This window comes from Nansenia antarctica (genome assembly GCF_963989245.1).
Source record: "Nansenia antarctica genome assembly, chromosome: 4".
Taxonomy (NCBI): domain Eukaryota; kingdom Metazoa; phylum Chordata; class Actinopteri; order Argentiniformes; family Microstomatidae; genus Nansenia; species Nansenia antarctica.
In genome coordinates, this window is record NC_137689.1 from 51,559,191 (window position 1) to 51,582,686 (window position 23,496).

Sequence of the window (23,496 nt, forward strand, 5' to 3'; positions counted from 1 at the left end):
CATACGCACACTCAATTAGAGTGATCCTATACACTCTACTAGGGACACTGTACCCTACACCTCTGGGTGACACTACAGGCCGTATCAAACATCCTCGACAGATCAGATCTCACACTCCCTCTACAAAGAGAGAGACCTCATAGTTTACACCTTACACCTGCTGAGTGTGCTAACTCAAGCGCTAACTCAGAAGTGCTCACTCAGAAGTACCCTACGACTGTCTATATGCTGCAGCCAATCAGAAAACCTGAAACAGCAGAGTTTCTACTTCTCTGTGTGTGCGTGTGTGTATGTGTGTGTGTGTGCGTGTGCGTGTGCGTGTGCGTGTGCGTGTGTGTGTGTGTGTGTGCGCGCGCGCGTGTGGACTCCCACCGCAAGCCAGGAAACAATGGAGGAAAACTGATCGGCAGCAGAAAGGAACACGTCTGACGGAAACCAGCGGTGATTTTTGAGGGGAGAACCACCTCCCCCGTTGCTGTACCCCCCTCCTCCCTGACCCCCCGCCCCCCCCACACCCCCCCTCTGGTCTGTCCTAATAGCTGGGAAGGCCGCATGACAAAGGGAACAAACAGGCATGTAATGCGGCGGTTCCCTCTAGATGACACGGGGGCCAGGAATGCGGGTTTGCGGGTGGTGGTGGTGGTGGGGGGACTTGGGGGGGGTCGGACCTCGGGGGGGGGGGGGCTGCCGAGGGCTGCCCCCCCCCCTCCCTCCCTGTCAGATTAGCGCGATTAGCATTACTGAGAAATGACAGGGGAGGCCGAGGCACAATGGTTACCATTTATCCGTCCCCATCTCTCTGTAACTCTAGAGCCAGGCCGCGGTGCGCCGCCAAGGACGCTATCGAGCTATAGCTACAGTCAACTAGCTACGCCCTCTGGTCCCCCACTGTGGGACTGTGGGACCACTACGATTTTTCCAGGAGTTACTGTGGTGCTGAGATCATACTACTAGAGCCATAGAATCAGGCTACCAGTGAATGAATGAATGACAGTTGGTCAGTCCCATTTCAAAACACCCCCCTAATATCCAGACAGAGGTTGGAGTGCTAATTCAGGACACTGGGGCTCTTGTTCTTAACTTTGGCTTACATACTTAATGAGCTGAACTCTTCACACACACTATTGCTCTCTTTCTCTCACACACTCACTCACACACACAGACACGCACACGCACTCGCGCACACACACACGCACACGCACACACACACATGCACACACACACACACACACACACACACACACACACACACACAGTGGAGGCTGGTGGAAGTAGAAATCGGAGGACAGGCTAATTTCATGCATGAAATGAAATAAGGAATGGTGTCAAACACGCACACACACTCAAATGTGTACAGACATAGCAAAAATACATTGAGTAGTAAGGGAGGAGCAGAGTGGCTGAAGGGAAACAGGACAGAGGTCCGCTGGACCACCCAAACACTGCACCCAAACATTACCAGCACCTCAAAGACCCCTAAACAGCAGAGCTAAGGGTCCAGGCCTATAGCCTTTTTAAAGTCTCCACCCACCCTTTCACCCCTCCACCCCTCCCTCTCCCCTCCCTTTGTCTTTGGGCCCTATGCCCCACAGTCATCCATCTTCTTCCTGCATTTCTGTCAAATTAGGTCCTCATGATAACTCTAGAGAGGACCTCCTACACAAGCCCCCCGGCATCACACACACACACACAGACACACACACACTGACACACACACGCATGCATACACACATGAACACACATGCATGCACACACGCATGCATGCACACACACACACACACACACACACACACACACACATGCACACACATGCACAAACACACACACACACACTCTCGTCTGTCAATGTCTCATTGAGCTAACTATAGTTGTAAATCTCTCCAAGTATCATGCTGGTTATGAGATAGAACTGGGGAGGCTTCCGGTGGATCCAGAAATCGGAAGATAGGGTCATTGTAATGCATGGAATTGAATGAGGAATCGTAAATCAAATAGCATTCCTCATTCTAATACTATTCCTCATTCTGTTCTATGCATTACAATGAACCCATCCTCCGGTTTCTACCTCCACCAGCCTCATCTGAGATAGTGCTAGATCAGAAGACCAGATGAAATTCTGAGCTAAGCTGCTTTGGCAAGCTCCATGGCTGAAAATGGTCTTGAAACCACATGCAACAATATTATTCACTTAACCACTTTCAGTCATTCAAACTGACACATGAAACTCCATGAATCATGTTGTAAAAAATATAGGGAAGGCGTATACAACTTGATTACATGTTTGACTCTGGCCCTATAATGATGGCCAATAACCATGTGCCAATGCGATTGTTTGTAATGAACTAATACTTAAAAGGGTTGAAGTCAGGGATACCACAGGATTTAATTACACAGAGAGAGAGAGAGTGAGAGAGAAGACACACACACACACTCACACACACACACACACAAAGACACACAGACACACACATATGAACATCCAAAGGGCCTCTTCATCCAGTTTTTTCTCCCTGGCTGAAAACAAGAGTGCCTTACATACAGTATCTGATCTGGCCCTCTCTCTGTCTTCTAAAGTACAAGGCCCCTGTGAAGAACAACTTTCTCTGAGCAAGACAAGACCCGCTGAGATCTGGGTCAGAGGACCAATCCTATCCACGGAAATCCCACAAGAATGCTTGGAGGAGCTTGTGGTATAGTTTGTTGAGACACTTTAAAAACCACCCTTTATAGAAATGTGATGCGTGTATGGATAGTGTACAAAAGGTTTTTCGAGAAGAGGGGGGGGGGGGGGAGTTTTCACTGAAAACTAACAGCCTGAGTTTTCAATTATTGCCTCAAGGTTACAAATCTCCCCGTCTTGTAGTAGTATCTCTCTCTCCCTTATTCAGACGGGTGTTTTGGTAGCGTCTCGGCTGCAATCCTTGTGATGAGGTTCAGTGTTCAAAACCCAGAGATGAGAGAGGTGGTGAGAGTGAGAGCACTCTTTGTAAAGTTGATGACTATTTGATGTGTTGGAGTAGCTGTCAGGTAGTGATATAGAAACAGGGGGTTTGAAAGGGGACGATAAGGGGACGATAACCCTAACCCTAAAAACAAGGAGGGAAAAGAGCTGGTTTACATAAATAAAGGCTATATACACTATCCACTATACTATACTACTATACTATACAAATAAAATACTGTGCTGTACTCTATGCTATGCTATAAATATCCTAACATTTCCTATCTCTGAAACTTATGTACACAAGGGTTGTCATATTGCACATAGTATTATTGCACATAGTCTTATTGCACATTCATTTAAAGTGTCGCAGTTTGCAGGTTTGAAATGTTCACAGTTGTATTTCAATATTGCACTTGCATCAAATTGTCTAGATTGTCCAGGGCCTAGGACCTAGGTCTTTGCTGTGTTCAGGGCCTGAATGGCCCTAGGGTAGAAGCTGAGCTTCAGTCTATTTGTCCTTGCGGACATGGTCCTGAACCGCCTGCCTGAGGGCAGCCGGACAAAGTGTTCGTTCCCAGGGTGGGATGGGTCCCTGGAGATCTTGGAGGCCTTCCTGAGGCAGCGTGTGTTGTACAGCTCTTCCAGAGAGGGGAGGGGGGCGCCGATGATCTTCTGGGCCGATCTCACGACTCTCTGTAGCGCTTTCCTCTCTGCGGCTGTGCAGCTGGAGAACCACACGCAGATGCAGTAGGTGAGGATGCTCTCCACTGTGCAGCGGTAGAAGGTCACAAGCAGCTCCTGTCTGAGGTGGTATTTCCTGAGGACTCTCAGGAAGTAGAGCCGCTATTGTGCCTTCTTGATGATGGCTGCTGTGTTGTTCCTCCAGGACAGGTCATCCTGTATGTGCACCCCCAGGAATCGGAGAGTTGAGACTCTCTCCACGCTCTCTCCGTCGATGAGCAGGGGCTGGACCTCAGACTTTTTCCTCCTGAAGTCCACGATGATTTCCTGGGTCTTTAGCTGGTTTAGCAGCAGGTTGTTAACCTTGCACAGCTTGCCCAGCTGCTCCACCTCATCCCTGTACGCCGCCTCGTCCCCCCCCGAGATGCAGCCCAGCACGGGGGTGTCGTCTGCAAACTTTATGATGGAGTTGCTGGGGTGGACGGGGGTGAAGTCGTAGGTGTAGAGGTTGTAGAGGATGGGGCTCAGCACGCAGCCCTGGGGGGACCCAGTGCTGAGTCTGAGGGCTGTGGAGGTGTGGGAGCCCACCCGCACTCTCTGGGGAAGGTCAGACAGGAAGTCCTTGATCCATGCGCAGATGGAGTGTGATAGTCCCAGGTCTAGTAGTTTGGTCACTAGCCTGTCTGGAAGGATAGTGTTGAAAGCAGAGCTGAAGTCCACAATGAGCAGTCTCGCGTAGCTGTTCCCCCTCTCCAGGTGGGATAGAGTGGAGTGGAGAGTCGTCGCGATGGCGTCCTCTGTGGACCTGTGGGCTCTGTAGGCGAACTGGTATGGATCCAGGTTGGGCGGGAGGCATGTGACTATGTGGGCCCGGACCAGTTTCTCGAAGCACTTCATGATGATTGGTGTGAGTGCCACCGGGCGGTAGTCGTTTAGGCAGCTCACGTGCTTTTCTTCGGGACTGGGATGATTGTTGAGGTTTTCAGGCAGGGTGGGATGGTGGCCTGGGACAGGGACTGGTTGAAGATGTTGGTGAAAACCCCGGCCAGCTGGTCGGCGCAGTCCCTCAGCACCCGTCCCAGGACGCCGTCCGGCCCTGAGGCTTTTCTGGGGTCCACTGCCTTCAGCACGCGTCTCACTTCATGCTCTGTGAGGGTGAGGCTGCTGAGAGCTGGAGAGAGTGGTGTTTGTATTGTGGTTACCTCCGTTCGCCCCTCGTCGAACCGGGCGTAGAAGGAGTTCAGCTCTTCCGCCAGCAGGGGGTCGCCCTCAGCGGCTGTGAGCCTGTTGGCGCTGAAGTTTGTCATGTGCTGAACCCCCTGCCACACCCGCCTGGAGTCGTTGCTCAGGAAGCATTCCTCAATCTTCTCTCTATGGTCTGCCTTGGCCTCCCGGATGCCACGGTTTAGGTTAGCCCTGGTGGTGCTGTACAGCAGTGTGTCCTTCGCTGAGAAGGCATTGTTCCTCTCCTTGAGCAGTTGTCGGACCTTCTCAGTCATCCATGGCTTCGTGTTGGGGTAGACCCGGACACGTTTGTCCACGGTGGCTGAATTGGTGCAGTTCACTATTCACTATAGATAGATAGATAGATAGATAGATAGATAGATAGATAGATAGATAGATAGATAGACAGACCATGTCACTGACCAATTCACTATCCTTCATCTTGAAGTTTACACCCAGTCACTATCCATCTAGTGGATTTATTAGGACTGGTGCAAGAAATGGTGGAAACCCTCTAGCCCTTCCTTGCCCACTGTTTTTTTCCGATTTAAATCCACAAGAATGTGGTGAAGGGGTAGAGAATCAGAATCAAAACAAAATCAAATCAAACTTTATTTATATATCATATGTCATACAGAACAAAGAGAGAGAAAAACAACAACAATAAAAGTAGTAGAAGTTCAAACAGTAAAAGCAAAGATCAAGTGAGGACTGTAGACGCATGTTCAAAGGGATGGTGAATTGAATACTTTGATGTTTTGAGGCATATGGAGAAGTCTCTTGCCCTTGTCTGAGTACTTGCTGGCTGAGAGTGTGCTCATAGGTCTGTAGAGGTTTGCTTTGTAAACTCCTAGAGTGTCCGTCAAGCAGGAGCTAGCTACCGTGCTAACATGGTCTTAGCTCTTAAAAGGAGAAATAAAACAGGGCTGACAGCTGTAGAATCCATTTTCCAAAATAACTCCTTTTGTCTCATTTCACTACTGAATCGATATCACCAGCTTATGTAGTGTGAAAGAAAAATAATATCATGTATTTGTAGAAATTCTTATTTCTGCAGCCTGTGTTAGGTTCTTAAAGGGTTAGGCCTATACAGGGTTTTACTATACAGATCAGCCCCTACGCAAGAAACGCAGAAGTTACGGGGATGCTGGATTGTTGGTTTTAAAAGACGAGTTGATAGCACAGATGTGATGAGGGGTGTAAAATCCCCTGACGCACATACAGGGGAGCGTTTTATGTTTGCCTTCATGGTTTTATAGTGTGAAGAGTGTCGTACTGTGCTCTTCTTAGGCATTTGCAGTTAAATTGATTATTAGCGCTTTGCAGTATACAGTGTATTACAGCGTGATTTATTATCGCTATGTGCCACACGGCAAAGAATGCATTTGCCCTCGGGAAGCATTGGTATATCATTTATAACCAGGCTTGCCGGCTTTCCTTCATCTTTCTCTCTTTATCTCATTTCTCTCACCTCTTCACTCACTCACTGGTTGCTGGAGAAGGACGAGCAGAACAGATACAATTTATGTTTAAGTGAAGGGGGGAATAGAATTGGTCAAAGTAGTCTCCCCATGCAGTGTCTCCCTGTGTCCTCATTGGACAGAGACAGAGAGAGGGATACTGGGAGCTTGAGGCTGGTTAATCGATGAGGGCACCTCCATCTTCGGAGTCCCTCAACCACCCCCACCCCTCCACCCCCTGGGTCTTACCCATCAGACCCTGATGCTATCCATGATTTATTGGCACTTTTGTGGGAACGTTTCATTACAGCCGACTGTGGGGGCTTGTCTGGGGCACAGTGCCGACTCATACCCCACCAGGGCCTGTTCCTCTCCTCTCCTATCAGCTCGCCACGATTTATGATCCCCAACATATATCGAACAACAGGCATTGGATGAAAAGCAGGAATGTGTTGCGGCATTCGGGAGTGTGCCAGTTCAAGGATGAGTCCGTTCCCTGCGGTGCAGAGCGGCACGGAGTTACAGGAGAGGCATTTCCTCAATGGATCATGTTTTCATGAGACTCCTGTCTGACATTTATTCACAGGGAAAGTAAGAGTTCTTCCTCACTCAATCTTTGGGATTTGATTAACAAGACCCAAGGAATGCTGAGAGTTGGAGTTTTCCCTGATGAAACTCTTTAAAGAAATGGATTACCCTTTCTGAATCACGAGAAAACAGAGTAGTGAAAGCGTCCAATGAACTGTTCAAGAGAAAATGGAGACATACAAGAATCTCTTCCCTCTTTTATCATGGTGAGAGAAAGGCCTGGGCTTCCATAACAGCAATATTGGACTCCAGACTAAAGACCTGATCCCAACTTGGACATATACGCAACCTTATTAAAAAATATTACTGCATGGGTATGTTACTGAATGTCTCTTCAGCTCATATTAAAAATAAGAGACATTTTGCCTAATTTAAAAACACACCTGTAGATGGCTGACAAAGCAGTTTTCAGTTAGTCTCATTTACCCTCAAGATGTGCCAAACATATTCAAAATGCAGTGTAATTAGATGTGACACGGTCTAGTGAAAAGGTCTGCATGTCGACAATTCTCAAGTCGCGCAAATGACAGAAAAACTGTGTTTTCAGTTTTTTCCAATATTACCAAAGTTTAACTGTTGAAGAGCCCATTCGATATAACAAACAACAGTTTTAGGATCACTAAATACTTGTTTACTGTATAGGCTACTGTAGGCTACTGGGTAAGTGATACATGGCTTGTAAACAAACGTATGTTTTAGGACATGTGTAAAAGCAAGAACTGTGTGATCATCTAATTATGTGGAGTTATGTGTTTTTAGCATGTTGATGTTCTATCAGCATGGTGTGATGTGCTAAACATGCAGTTACATGTTCATAGCGATGTTCCTTGCCATAATCTGGAAAAAAAAGAAAAATTACTTTGGCCTACATGAGGATTTTTTCACCAGACCCTGTCACATGTGCTATTTGAATTGTGGGAAGTGATTATAAACTAATATTGAATAGAAGTAATTCAAGTGTGACCTACATACAGGAAGATGTAATATAAGTGTGTGTTCACTGGCTTGAATCAACTTGAAACAGAAAGAGCAATTTACATGTGGAAGCCTCTCCCTCAAACAACTATAGCAATCTATAGATATCGTCATTTCGTATTTTATCTATTTCCAATATCAATAAACAACACATTATTACATTAAATATGCAATGAAAGCCAACAAGAGGAATAGGTTGTTTTAGATTATTTCTTCACTAAACATGCTCACATCATCCATAACAATGCATTTTGAGTCGAAATCAAACCTTGTGTCCATTGTAAGGACACAACACCTAGCTACGCCAAAACATCAGGGTGTGTCACAGTAGCCTGCCCTCTATTGCTCACATCCTTCTTCCTTTCTTCCTTTTCAAGACTCATTAGAGGAAAAAAAGATGTACGGTTCCTCTCAGATATTGTCCTGCAATGCTTTTTGAGAAGGAAACAAGGAGAGAGGATGCAAGGAATAAAGGAAAGACTATTGGGACACGACCCCAGCCCCCCAAGTATGAGTGTTTGAAGGAGATGCTCTTTGTCAGGTCGGTAAGTGATCAGGTAATGGTTGAATTCCGGTCCCAATGAGAGCTGCTTCCTGTGTCTGACACCCTGTAGGGGGGGGTCAAAAATCCTCAGCTAGGGACCCCCCCTCCCCGCCACCTCTCCCCCTCCATAAGTATGCTCTTGCTGTATCTCTCCCTATGCTCCCTCCCTCTTTCCCCCTTCCAATCTCACGGCTGTTTCCAGTCGGGAAGGACATTCCTGGGATGCCAACGGTGTCAGGCCAGGGGGGTGGGGGGGGGTGCGTTCCACCCTGGGCCAGATCTTCAGCGCTGGGCCATGATAGGCAACCCCCCCCCCTTTCACCTTTCACTCTGTCTGTCTTTCATGTCGGCAGGCAGCTTGACATTTCTCAGCTGACCCCTGAAACAATGTCTTTCATTTCACAGCTCCTTAAAGTGGGAGAGATAACAGAGGAGACAGGCAGGAGGGACAGGGAGGGATGAGCCACCACTCCTCCACGCTAGGTTGGCCCTGGGTTATACCTCACACAAACCATCAACATGTGGCTATGACCTAATGCATCATTAAGATTCAAGGATATTCGGTGGTGTTTATCCGTCAGACTTGGGTCGAGAACTTATATATTTGAGGTGTGCTAGATTTGCCGTTGGTGTTTGCATTTTTAGGAGCCATTCAATTGGTTCCATTGTAACCAAGTTTGAAAGTACCTAAATGTATACGGTACTATGTATTTCACCCAAGTCTAAAATCCTCAATGTTTTTGGCGGAATACAGGAACATAGTTTAACCTTAAAGAGAAAGTGGGTAACTCTTATAGTATATCTTGCTGTATACTATACTTCTATACTATATAGTATACTATACTATACTACTAGTAGGATGATATATGCGACACTTGATCCTGACGTGTCTGTGGGTCTAATAAGAGGTGAGGTAATGTAGTGATTTACAGTACACATCACTTCAAAGGTCACCTCCAACTTAGATTTCTCTATAATTAGAGACCCATGGGTGTCCACAGAGTCTGTTTTGTGTGCTGTTTCACCTTCAAACAAAAAGGCCTATGTGTCCAAGGATGTCCTCTATCACCGTTATTATTATTATTATTAGTATTATTATTCAGCATTCTGAGTATATACTGTTTTGTTGTAATCCTTTTATCCTTTCAACATCAGTATTCTGAGGATCTCCGATGGCTAAGCCCTCTCACAGAATCAATTTCACAGCACCTTGTGGGAGCAGAAATCTCTCTTCCTGGGACCCAATTCCAATTCCTTTTCCCTGAAGTGTACACTTGTCCACTTTACACAGATTTTAAAACCATAGGATTGGTTCAAAACCCCATTCTTACACCAATCCTATGCACTTACATATATGTAGGGTAGTGGACAAGTGTAAGGAAAGGATGGAGAATAAGGACTGATGGTAAAGGAAGGAAGGATGAATAACTGACTCATTCCAGTTTCCCTCGTGAGTAGACAGAGTGGACTTTCTCTACTTGTTGTGTTCGTTTTTCATTGTCGTCCTCTAAATGTGACAAGATGCCTCAGGATCATTATGACCTCTTCCATGACAAGCCTAATTTAGCACCATCTGGAAAATGCCAATTCAATACATCATACATGGCACAACCATTTTAATGGACTGAGTGCATATGAGTTTTAACTCCTTCCCAAAGTTTGTGAAGGCTGTATTTCATAAAGTTCCCCAGTCTTTTGTAACCAGATCATGATTGCATTCTGAAGAGCGTTCAGTAAAAAGTTTTTCCAGAGGACATTGCACATTGGCCTCGGGTCTGCATCTATTTGTAGGTACTGTTAAAACTCCACTGATAAATCTTTGTTGCATGAGCAGCATATTCGCAAGCCGTGGAACAGATGAAATCAGTGAATTGAAAAGAGAACGAGTGAGATTTGTCTTTGTTGTTTTGTCATCGTAGGAAAATTCTACCCCCCCTTCCCCCCACAACCCCCTTAAAAAAAGTACAAAAAGGAACAATGACATCGTTGCTAGGCTGCAAACGCTCACGGAAAAGCAATCTTGTTGTGTTTGGGGCTGCTTTTTTTCTTCTGGGTGTGAGAATGCAGTCTTTCACATGTTTGGGAGAATGTGTCTTTGAGATGGTTGCTGCTGTCCTCTCATAGGCTGTTCTGGGGGTTCCGGTGTGGGTATAGAGTAGCTCTCAGGGTTGAATCGATGAGCTGTCAGCATGCCCGTTTGGCCCTGGGGGTGAGGAAGGCCTCCCGTGGTGCAGAGCTCTATGGAGGAATGTTACCTCCTGATGGGAGGAAGCGGACTCGCACAGGGGGACGACTCGCTAGAGGAATGTCGGGTCACGCACTGTGTTACAGTCGTGCACACACACACACACACACACACACTTTCTATATCTCTACTTTTTGTTGCTGTTGTCCCTTTTTTCTCCATCAGGAATTGAACTCCAAAAAGCCTTTGAGCCATGAGTCATTGTTAATAAGGACACAGTATAACATCACAATGCCTGCTGAGTGCGAGGTGATGTCATTTCATTTCTCCAGAACTGTTTGCGCCGCCTGATCAAAGGGCATGGTGTAATGGTGCGATTGATCTTTCGCAAAGACTAATGAATTGAATCAGCAGCGCAGAATAAGTAACAAATAAATCAACAAAAAAGAGAGGCAGGAAGAAAAGGGTAGCATAACGCTTGTAAGCTGTTTCTTCACCTGATTCCATTCTGTTCCCCCGTATTCTGATGTTTTGTAAACTTGCCAATGGTCCTGTGTTGTTGGCCGTGTAGAACTTTAAAGTGTTTTGGAAAGTGGATGACATGGAATTGATTGATGCCAATGAAGTCCTGCCTAGGCTTTACCCACTTATCTGATTGTTCAGAGAGACTGCGGCATAGGGAATGACTTTAGGTGTTGATTGATTGAGATGCCCCTTAATTAGTGTGTCCGTTAATCGAGGTAGATTGGCTGAACTTTAGAATGTGATCTGTAGTTAGTGTTGATTTCACACATTGATTAGATTGACTGACAGTGCTAATTTTCTCCGCTGTGTGTGTGTGTGTGTGTGTGTGTGTGTGTGTGTGTGTGTGTGTGTGTGTGTGTGTGTGTGTGTGTGTGTGTGTCTGTGTCTGTGTCTGTGTCTGTGTGTGAATGTGAGTGTGGGTCTGGGTGTATGTGTGTGTGTGTGTGTGTGTGTGTGTGTGTGTGTGTGTGTGTGTGTGTTTGTGTGTGTTCCCTACAGAGATGAGGAGGCTGAGATGCACCTGATGCTCTGTATCGTGTCATCTAATGTCCTCTGGCATGAGATTGGCAGCCTGTCAATCACTTTATTGTCTCTGTGTGTGTGCGCATGTGTGTGTGTCTTTCTGAGTGTGTGGCTGTGCACATTTCTACTCATGTGCATAGGCAAATGTGTGTCTGCATGTCTAAGTAACACCTCCTCTAGACACAGATCCCAAAATACTTACTACCATTTGCTCTTTTTACCCTTCAGAAAATCCAACGACAAATCCTTGACAATTAGTAGCAAAGACAGGGCGAGTGCATAGAGACTAGCAGCTTAATATAGTGTTTAGTGTAATCAAAGCTCAAAGGAAATTGAAAGAGTCGGGAGTTTAAAGAGCCTTTGTTTTTTTTTCTGTGTTGCTGTCTGCTTCTGAGCCAAAGCAAGCCAGATGGGAGTTTTGGCTAATGCAGGCAGCCATCATGGCTAAGCTCCCTTGCATTTCACATCATGCTAAGCAAGAAGAAGGTAATGTTATGCATCTCCAGGGCAACAGGCCCAAGTCATCAGTTTCAATTTTGGCAGCGGTGGGCATGGTCCACTGGTGCTAGAAGAAAAGAGGGCTAATCTGGGAGGAGGGCAGGACTGGTATTTCTTCGCCTCTCTCTTTCTCTCTCTCTCTCTCTCTCTCTCTCTCTCTCTCTCTCTCTCTCTCTCTCTCTCTCTCTCTCTCTCTCTCTCTCTCTCTCTCTTTCTCTCTGCTCTGTACGCTAAACCTCTCTTTGCTCTCGTTTTTCGTTAACCTCTCCTCCTCTTCTCCCTCTCTCATTCCTCCCTCTCTTTTCTCCCTCTCCTATCCTCTCGTTCATCTCCTCTTCTTAATTCATCTCTCTCCTCTCAGCCCCCCCCCCATTACCTATCCTTTCCCCATACTCCATCATCTCCCCCTTTCCTCCCCTTCTCTCTCACCCCTCTCTACATGGAGAACCATTTTTGAAGTGCGTTCATTATTAAAACGTCCATGTGCAATCTTATGGGATCAAATACACCTGCTCTTGTTGATATGTTTTATTTTTTAAAATCCAATCCAATTCCCCCTGTTCATCTTCCCTCCCTCTCCCTTTTCACTCTCACACAGACAAACAAAACATTGGGACGTGTCTTTCACTCTCAGACTGATTATTTCTCTCTCTCGTCTCTCTCTCTTTCTCTCTCTCTCTCTCTCTCTCTCTCTCTCTCTCTCTTTACTCACCTGAGTGGCAGCCTATAAAGTATTTATGATTCTCCTCTCAACACCTCTCTTCTGTTTTTCCCTCTCCCCCCGGCAGCACCCCCGAGGGAACCCACGGTGACATGCCGCTCTAACACCTACCCCAAAGGCTTCTACTGCAATTGGCATCTCCAGCACCCCACCTCCATCCCTACCGACTTCGAAGTCGACGTCCAGTAAGCATCTTCTTATTCCTGTTTATTCTTTGAACTATCTGTGTCCTCTCTGAGAGAGGTGACTAGAAGGAGGGGAAGAGAAAGAGAGAGGGCGCCGGAGACAATGACGGGGAAGGAAATAGGAGATGGTAGAGAGAAAGGGGGGGAGAGAGTGAGAGAGAAGGGGAGAGAAAGTGAGAGAAGGTGGAAATGAGAGAGAGAAAAAGGGAGAGAAAGAGTGGGTGAAAGAAATGGAGAAAATGGTAGAGAGGGCCAGAAATAGAAGAGAGAGGGAGCGAAGGAGGGAGAAGATGGCTGTGTGCAGTGATATATGGAGTCAGGTGCTGTCTGCTTCAGACTGATTAGGGTTGTCTGGCTGGGAGTGCTGAGGCCAGGACACTCTGCCATACCCCAGAGGACTCTCTAAGGACAAGTATCTCTGTCTCTCCTTCCCTCTGTGTCCGTGTTCTTTTCTCTCTCACATTATGTCTGTCTGTCTGTCTGTCGGTCTGTCTGTCTGTCTGTCTGTCTCCTCTCTGCCTGTCTGTCCGTCTGTCCGTCTGTCTGTCTGTCTGCCCGTCTGTCTGTCTGTCGGTCTGTCTGTCTGTCTCCTCTCTGCCTGTCTGTCTGTCTGTCTGTCTTTCGGTCTGTCTGTCTGTCTGTCTCCTCTCTGCCTGTCTGTCTGTCTGTCTGTCTGCCCGTCTGCATGTTTGTCTGTCAGTCAGTCCGCCATCATTCTCTCTCCTCTCTCTTTCTGGTCATCTCCTGTCTGACTGTTCAGCATCTCCACCTCTCTTTCTCTCTCTCTTTCTCTCCCTGTCTCTCTCTCTCTCTCTCTCTCTCTCTCTCTCTCTCTCTCTCTCTCTCTCTCTCTCTCTCTCTCTCTCTCTCTCTCTCTCTCTCTCTCTCTCTCTCTCAGAGGGAAGGGGTTACAGGGTGCCATTCTTTGCCAATAGATTCTACAAAACACAAAAGTCAGGGGGGTAATTTCACAGCGGGTGGAACCTCATTAATGTTGTACGACCAATATGTCACATTAGAATAATAATTTAGTAAAATTAGCCGCAGAACTCGGCTGTTATGGTGACATATAACACTGTTTTGGTTAGACTGACTAGCCTAGACTACCACTTAGGTGAACATTAATACGTTTAATATTAATAAGTCATCAACTACACTATAAGACCACTGCATTCCTTGTTGATTCTCGGTCTCTAAAATATAGTTAAACTCCCCCTACTTTTCAATTCCCCCTACTTAGATAATTACAGAGCAAAGATTACCATGGCATAATTTAATTTAACTGAAGTTCCGATTGAGAAGTGCAATAGGCATTATCAGTCCCATTGGTTCCATAGTCCAGTCTGTGATATTAGGGGAGTGTGTGTGTGTGTGTGTGTGTGTGTGTGTGTGTGTGTGTGTATGTGTGTGTGTGTGTGTGTGTGTGTGTGTGTGTGTGTGTGTGTGTGTGTGTGTGTGTGTGCTTGCGTGCGTGTTCACATGTTCTCATAAACATAAAACATAAACAACAACAAAATTGATGTGAAATAAATATCTGGAAAACAATAGTAATTAAAGATGTTTGATGTTATTTATCCCTGGGATCGTACCTGCATTATTCCATTATTCAATAAAACGGAAAAAAAAGAAAAGAAATGACAGTGAAAGACCATTGCAGTGTAGCATACTGTAATAAGGAGACCTTTCTAGACATGTGGAGCTAGCATTTGGATAGTGCAGTAGCTGGAGGGTTGGGAGCTGATATCAAAGGATCTGTAGGGAGATGGGCCCTCGGTGTCCCCGGCCCAGATGATATCCCTGGGGCAAGCTAGAGGCACAGAGCAGCCTTGGTCTGGAGCTAGGTTGTTCATCCACCACCAGACCTGATGCCAGGGAGCACAGCCAGAAACGTTGTCAGCTTATGGAAACTTTGTCCATTTGTAAAGTCTTGTAAACACTTTACATTACAAAATGGTGTTACTGTGTACTTGTACTTAGGGTTTCATTATGCTTAGGGTCAGGGCAGGGTTTAGGGCTATAACATTAAGTAAAATATATGAATGAGTAATGTCAATACTTGCCAAACAAACACTGTAATGTGTATTACCAAGTCTTATATTCCAAACCTCATAAAGAAAAAAAGCCTTTAAGCCATTTTTGTCTCCCCCTGTTTCTCTCCCAGACACAACCAGAGGTCCCTGGATGTCCAGCGAGATGGGGTCCACAAGAACCGCTGTCACGTTAAATTCCCTGAAGTTTTCTCCAGCTTCCCGTACAGGGTCAACGTCACTGCGGTGAATGCTCTCGGACGAGCCTCCAACACCATCTCCTTTGAGGAGTCCACCATAGGTAGGACCAGGAGCTCTGAACAAGTCTCACAGTTTTATTGTCATTGGTACTGGGCTACAGGGAACATGAAGAATGGACAGCACACTTGTATAATTGTATAATTACCAAATCACAATGTAATACAGTAACATTGTAATACACAGTGATACACTAACAGCAAAGACATACATGTAAAGAATGGAGTAATACACCCTTTGATTTTTAGCTTTTTTTATTACATAAAACAGTAGTACTCAGCTTATACTTCAAGTCAAGGGTGTACTTCACATCATAAAAGCCAATGAATTGTACCTTTATTATTGCAGATAAAGCATTATGGACTGGCTGGCATCCTTGACCACTGTACAGTATGTCATATAGTTTCCAGTCATTCCCCAGTTAATTCATAGATATAGTAGAATCAATGGAAAAATGGCTTAGTTGGATTTTCTGTATAGTTCAGATTTGAAGGAGCCTACAATGTATGTAATATGTAATACATACATTGTAATATTACATTATTACATTACAATATTATAATGATTGTATTACATTACAATAATATTACATTACAATATCACATTAAATAATGGCCAAACACATTCAATAATGTTCATCTTTCCCATCCAATAGATAGAATACTGTAAATGAAAAGTTTGGCAGAAAGATATTTTCAACTGAAAGATACTGTATGCATTCTATAAAGCAGGGGTCGGCAATTAGGTTTGGCCTCGGGCCATTTTGTTTTTTGAGCCACTAGATGGCGGGCCAGAACATAATCAAAGGCTAATTTAAGTAATTGATTGTTTAAAAATGTGACACGTTCTAATGCTTTGACTTTTCTTTCGAAAAATGTACACATCGCTAGTCAACTAACACAGCTTGATTTGTGAGCCTGCTAACAATGTAAAGTAGTGTTCTAGTTAACTAGGTAGCAGTCCAATCCATTACGTTGCAGTATTAGGCTTGACTAGCAAGTTTGTGTTGTGATTCTCAACAACGTTGAAACGTAGTTTCACCCTTTCCATAGTTTTGAATAATAAATATGTGGACTGACGATGTATCGCAGCCTAACTTATTCTAATAATTATTTAACATCGTTTTATTCTGAATTATTCCCCCCTCCTCCCAGACAAGGTCACATTATTCATTATTGGATTGGTTGTTTGCGTGCCGGGTGAAGTTAGCTAAACAGTTAACCTGCTAGCAAGAGAAACATCATGTCACTCTCCAAAGGTCTAAAGAGGAAAGTTGACGGTGGAAACAGGGCATTTAAAGAGGAATGGACAGCGAACTATACGTTCATCCTACCTGGTTTCATCAATGCAGAGCCGTTGTGAGACTCACATCTTCCGTGCTCACGATGTTCCCTTTCTATACAAGTCGTCCTTTTCGTCAATGAATGTGATAAAGACGCACGAGAGGAATCGATTGATGCATAAAAATAAAAATAAACTGCCTGCGGATTAAAGTGACACCAGATATCAAGCAAGCGGATTAAAGTGACACCAGATATCAAGCAAATAGTGACCGATGGGAGATGCCACTTTTCACATTAAGTGAGTACCAAGCCTGTCGTTATTGTATTTAATAACCTAATTGTATTTTGTATATTTTGAATGAATGGCTCATTGTACTTATTATCCCTAATAGCGCGTTTGCTCTGTCGTTTCAGGAGCATAGGCCTACCACCACTTTGCGCCGATTTTGTTGTCAATGTTTTTCAGAAAATTAAACAGAATTTGCTTTGTTACTGTTCATATGTGTGTTGCAGTCACATACGTAAACATTACGTTTGAATGATTTAATGAGCTGATGTTATTTTTTTCAAACCACACACCGCATGTTGGCTATTTCAGCACCACGCCGTGTCCACCTGCTTATGATTCACTATGAGGGGTTCAGCGTCAGTGCGCTTCGGTGCACCCCGCTGCCTGATTGTCTGTCCCTGTGTCATTCACTCTCAACATGGATACAAGTACAATACGCATTATTCAGGTGGAGGTAGATTCTCTATTCAGACATTATAGGCGCGGTGTTGGACTGTCGGTCCGATATAGTGAAGAAAAAAAAAAAAAAAAATGGATTCTCAAAATAATCTGCTGGGCCAAATATTATTGGTGACGGGCCAGCAATGGCCCACGGGCCGCCTATTGCCGACCCCTGCTATAAAGGCTAGATAGCTTACCACTTGTTCTCCCAGGGGTTTTCTCCATAAGTATAAATTCTCATCACTGCACCTGAAGTCAAACACATCATGATTGACAGCAGCCGTCAGCCATTACCAATTATTACAGGTTATTAACACAGCGAAGGCTCAACACGTTACCAGAGAATAAGGGTGGAATAACTTTGCAGAAGTGATTTCGAATAATTAAGTGGTTTCTTATAATTACCTATCAATGAGGTGAGTTCAAAATGTAAATGTTGCTGTCACTCATCCAACTAAGTTCTCATAGGATGTTGTTGCGGAAATGTTTTTATGGAAACATCTGGAATATGATTTTTTCGTAATTTGCTTGCAAGTGTAGCGAAGCGTTAGCATACACAGGGATGTGTGGTCAACACCTCATACTGTAAATATCATTTGTTTTTAGATGTTCAGAGAAAATCTGATAATGAAAGATACTCTGTAGGTTACATGCTCCTCACTATCTGGGACGCCGCTTTTAACTCAAATTACAACCAGACAAACAACAGGGTCCCAACACTGTTTTTGTCTATTGGGGAAGGGAATTTGAATTAATTAATTAATTGAAAAAACTAACATTGACAATAGTGGTATGTTTTAGATTCAAAAACTAAAAATAGAAATTCAATTAACTTCCTGAATTGATTGAGTTTCAAACAGAATCAACCCCTGGCAAGCTCTGTCAGGGGGGTTCAGAGCTCAGGAGAGAGGATATCTTTCCTTCAGGAAACACAAGTGGTGGGATGGTTCTCAGCAACTAAATGGAGTGTTTACATGCATGGTTACATGCGGGCCGGAGAGTAATGAAAATGCTAATGCTATCTGGATTACCGGATTAGCTTTTGAAAGATAATAGTGCCCTCCAGTTATATCGGCGAGGAGTTATACAGATGAATTTAACGGTGGGAAGGGCTCCTCGCCCACACGCCAAAGATGAGTGCTCATTTGGTGCAATTTGAAGTTGTAAGTCACATTTATTTACAGAGACATTGAAGCACCACAGAAATAAAAGAAATGTCATGCATCCTTTGAAACATACAACAACTTACCTGGAGGAAAGTAATGGTAGTAAAGACCCTCGCTCGTTCATCAAACCATCAGTACAGTATTGTCCTTGTGTCTAGAATAATGTGTATGACTCTCATGGAACTAAATACTGGAGTTGTTCTGCCAAGGACAGTACCATCATAGGTGTCTTCCCACTATGCCTCTTACCTTGTACACAGTTCTCTTTATATTGTCAGCTTAATATAAGATACACACATAATACATTTTATATAAGAATACATTAGTTCATTCATTTGCACATTTTCCATTCACCTTTATTTCATTCATTCTCTTATTCATGGGTTTACTTCTGAGCAGACCTGTATTTAAAATATATTTTTTTTAAACAGGCAAGCTCAATCAAGCACAGATGCACAGATCAAGCATAGAAGTATTTGTAATGATTTCAAATTCTATGTGTATCCAGATCTGCTCCTGAGTATTGTGATCCTTAGGGAAGATGAGGGGATGATGAAAATATGAATGAGGATGAACAGATATGAAGGGTAAAATTAAAGAAGGGAGGAGGGGTAGCTTACTCTTCTCTCTCTGTCAAAGGACGTCCCTTTTGTCTGTCTGCACCCCAGTGTGTGGAGCTAAACCTCTGAGCAAACACACTGATCCCCTAGCCACCGCAGGGACAAACAAAACATCCCTCTCTTTTCCCAGCATCCTTCACTCTGGGATCGTGATCCCAAGCCACCACTGTAATACACACAACAATCTATTCTATCCCCTCTTTTTTTCCATCATCCTTCTCCTTGAGCTAACCCCCTAGCCTCTGCTGCCTAGACATATGTCCATCTGAAAAGATTGGATAGGTGTAAGTAAGATGGTAAAGATTCCACCTAGCCTACCAAAGGGCATGGTGTAGCTACTACCAGTTTGCTCATACCTCTCCGATCTCTGTGAAGAGTTAGCAGGGTGAAGCTTATCCCTTGATGCTGATCTAGGGTCAGTTGTTATTTCTTTTTATTCCCATTCAAGATTGAGATTTGCATTTTGGGGGAAGTTACACAGTTCCTGCAGTAGATCTGTCAGAAGCCTGTGAAGACAGTGATATCAAGATGGTTCCCAGTTTGTGCTCCACCAACAGCTATCAGTCCCATTTTCTTTCATTTGATTGTATTTACTCTCTTTACCTTGTATTTACTCTCTTTACCTTGTATTTACTCTCTTTACATCTTGGTTTGGTTCGGTTTCATTCTCATTCTCAGAAAAGACCTTTAGTTCAACCGATAATCTGTTCCCACCAAACCCACATACAATTTTTATCAATAGCCTTTGTCCTTTGCATAGTGTCTTGTCTATACCTTCTCATCTTTATCTATTTATCATAGTAATATTACTCTTATAAGCCCGTGTATCCATTTCACTGGCAGTGCTCTGTCCTTTACGATCCGCAGCCCCACCCATGTCTGTCTGTCTGTCCGTCTGTTTGTCGTCTCTCTAGTGAAACCCGACCCCCCTGAGAAGGTGGTGGCCACGCCCATCCCCAATAACGTGCGACGTCTGGAGGTGACCTGGAATAGCCCGTCGACGTGGCCCGACGTGGATAGCTTCCCCCTCAAGTACTTCCTGCGCTACAGGCCGCTCATCCGCGACCAGTGGCAACACGTGAGTCTGGTATTTCTTAATCTGCTGTGTGTGTGAATATTTCTTAAAAAGAGAGAGAAGAAGTGGACGGATAAGAATAAAGAACAGAACATACATTTATTCCCCAGTAAAGTTCAGACAGTTCTGGACATGATAAAGCAAACTCTACACACTAGTGCTCACATGAAAAAGTTAACATTACGTCATCTAGATATTTGATGATTAATAGTGATTAATAACGATCATCCCTGTGTGACAGACACTCGATCATACCTGATCCTAAGTTCCATTAAGAATACCAACTATGATATGACCCTGCATTAGTCATAATACATAGTTATGTTTACACATGATGGATGTCGATGACTCTGTTATCCTCAGGACCTCCACCAGGCATGCTCATTCAACTGTACGTACATAGGTGTTCCAGGCTGAGAGAGGGAACATTGATCATCACCATTCACAATGGAAGATCAAACTATCGCTGTCTTTGTATCACACAAACACATGTAAATCACATGACTGTCTCCATCAAATGTGTCTCCACTCCCGCACACGCACACACACGCACACACACACACACACACACACACACACACACACACACACTTCCATCCCTGGCTGAGAGGCTGTTGTTGTAAGGTCCTTTTGGAGAGGGCACCTCTGGGCTCGTGTTTCAATCCGGGACAGAATCTTGTTGAAGTGAAAATGGAATGTGATCGAACCTGTCAATCAAAGCTTTCCCAGTTTACTTCTGTCAGAGCGTATCAAGGGGTGAATTTGAAATGATATGGTAATGACTAACAGGCGAAAGCCCTTACTGTGAAATATTATTATCTAAACATATGCCAGCATAAATTGTTAGCGTTAGTGAATAATATTAGAGTGGATCTTTTGTTAAAAGCCTATATAATCACTGTTTTCATTCCTACACATTTGTAACACGTGTAATTCACACATCTACACTGCATGTATAGCACTTCAAAGTGGTGACACTAAATGCAATTGTAAATGCCATGCTAGAAGGAAATGACTTTATTGTACATTATCAAAAGGTAATGGAAATGTGTCTCTCTGCATACCCCCCCCGAGACACACACATAGCTTACACACACATGCACATACACAGAGAGGGCAGAGCATAGGATTGGCAGTATGGTAGCAGATAGGGGGTTAGGTGCCTTGCTCAAGGGCATGTTGGAAGTGGTTGGCAAATATATTATATATATAAATATGATGCCAGTATCCCTCACGTTCCATCACTGGGAGTCGAAGCCCACATCTCTAATCTCGAGGCCACCTGCCACACCTGTTATTCTACCTGCATGACACTGTCATGAACATGTTATGACTGTTTATAACAGCCGTATATCAAAATGCTGGTGTGTTCCATACATATGCCACAAAGCTGGATGTATTGACATTCTGTGTGACAGCAAGGTTTGAGGTTGGTACCAAGACATGGACATGTCACTATGACTACCTAATATAAGTGTTGAATATATTCATAAGAACGTGATAGTTCTTTAAAATGATGGATGCAGTCATAATTGAAGTACAGGCAAAACCTCTCATTCTGTGGCATAAATCATACTAGCTAGCAAGGCATCTGGTGTAAGGGTATACACTATTTACTGCCCATATATGTTGTTAATGTTCAGCTCCAAATGCAGAATACCAATGAAGCATTAGCAACCTGCACAATGGTGGAATCTTTATGGACAGAATGAGAACTGAAAACTGATATGTCCACTCCCTCTCATTGTAACTGTGTGTGTAATGATAACCATATGTTTCGCCTCTGTACAATTTTTCTCAGAGGTATTATAAAAGAAAAATAGAGTAATCTGTAAGATGAGTATTACACTGGAGCTTGACTGGAACAACAATGACATGGAAGAAGAAAAAAAAAAAAGCTTTAAAGTCTGCCACGATTCTGCTCCACTTTAATAGAACTTTTATCTGTAATTACAAATACAAGGCAATGAGTCTTACCCTGAGCCTCACAGGAAAGAATCCTCTCTGGACTTTGTTCTACTCATTCAAAGTCTGCCACCATAAAGGTAGAGAGAGAGAGAGCAATTATGCAAAGCTAGAGAGAAACAGGAACATGTGCCCAGTCCAGCGACCAGCAAATGTGTTGTCAACACAATCCCAAAGACCTCCCCACCGCACGCATGCATGCATGCACGCACACACACACACACACACACACACACACACACACTCCCCATACTGTGAGCCCTCAGATGAGTTTCACATGTAAAAGTAGCAGCGGGCCTGTCTCTGAGTGTGTGTGTGTGTTTGTGTGTGTGTGTGTGTGTGTGTTGTGTGTGTGTGTGTGTGTGTGTGTGTGTGTGTGTGTGTGTGTGTGTGTGTGTGTGTGACGTGCGGTGAGGTCAATGACTGGGGAGGCACTGGCTAGTATCAGAGACAGATTTACATGAACCCAATAGAGGTAGCTTGAATTCACCATTCAATTGGCAGGTTGCACAATGGCTATTGGTTAGGCGGCCGTATGTTTCATATTTCATATCAGCATTCTTTACTACACACGCATACTGGTAAGTTATGTATTTGATTATTTTATAGGCAAATGCAGTTCCACTATTCATACTCATTCAACTTGTGAATGAAGTCCATTCGCCTATCCTTCTGGACAAAGACATCAGTGACTTTGTTGTAGAAGTCCTCTTTATTTGATTTGATTTTTAAAAGCCTCTCCGGCTCAATAGAGATGATTGCCAGGGATGAAAGTCATCCTTGGTCAGTCCGATTCCGACTGTATGTTTTGAAGCAGAGAACGACCTTTCAATAGATGCTGTTGCAGCTGGGATAGTGAGCACCAGCTGGAGTAACTTTGTCGTTTCTGGGACCGTCTGCATCAGATCATTCTGGGCCAAAAAGCTGAGGAGCTGTCTGGGTGATTTGCATTCCTTCCTCACCATTTGTGAACTATACAATCCGTTTTTTCATTCAAAGCAATTTGGCTTTGAATGTGAGTTGTCCATTTTTCATGTTTGTTGAGGCTCCTTTGTAGATTTTTCAATTCACTAAATCCTGCGTTAGTCCAAACATTGCCGCTAGTGGAGAACAGAAGGCAGGGAAAACAGTCGATTCTTCGTAGCAGAGCTACACAGCCTATCTTTTTGTTGGTACCACTCCATTTGAAACAACCATGTTATTTTCTGTCCCTTCATTTGAAGTAGGTTCTTAACACTAGAACAGCCGTGCCTTTCTTACCTACTAAAAGAGCCGCCTCGGCCCTTTTGACAATGCTAAGCTGCTATTTACACACAACGG

The 23,496-nt window shown here is 44.2% G+C and overlaps 1 protein-coding gene across 2 annotated transcripts in view; it reads left to right on the plus strand.

Annotated features, from left to right (window-relative positions):
- cntfr (ciliary neurotrophic factor receptor) overlaps nt 1-23,496 on the plus strand; it is a 138,136-nt gene that overhangs the window by 96,149 nt on the left and 18,491 nt on the right. For both annotated transcript variants that reach the window (XM_080530264.1, XM_080530265.1), the window contains exons 4-6: nt 12,935-13,052; nt 15,214-15,380; nt 20,051-20,214. In XM_080530264.1, the coding sequence (XP_080386390.1) occupies nt 12,935-13,052; nt 15,214-15,380; nt 20,051-20,214 (449 nt within the window). The remainder of the gene's footprint in view (nt 1-12,934; nt 13,053-15,213; nt 15,381-20,050; nt 20,215-23,496) is intronic.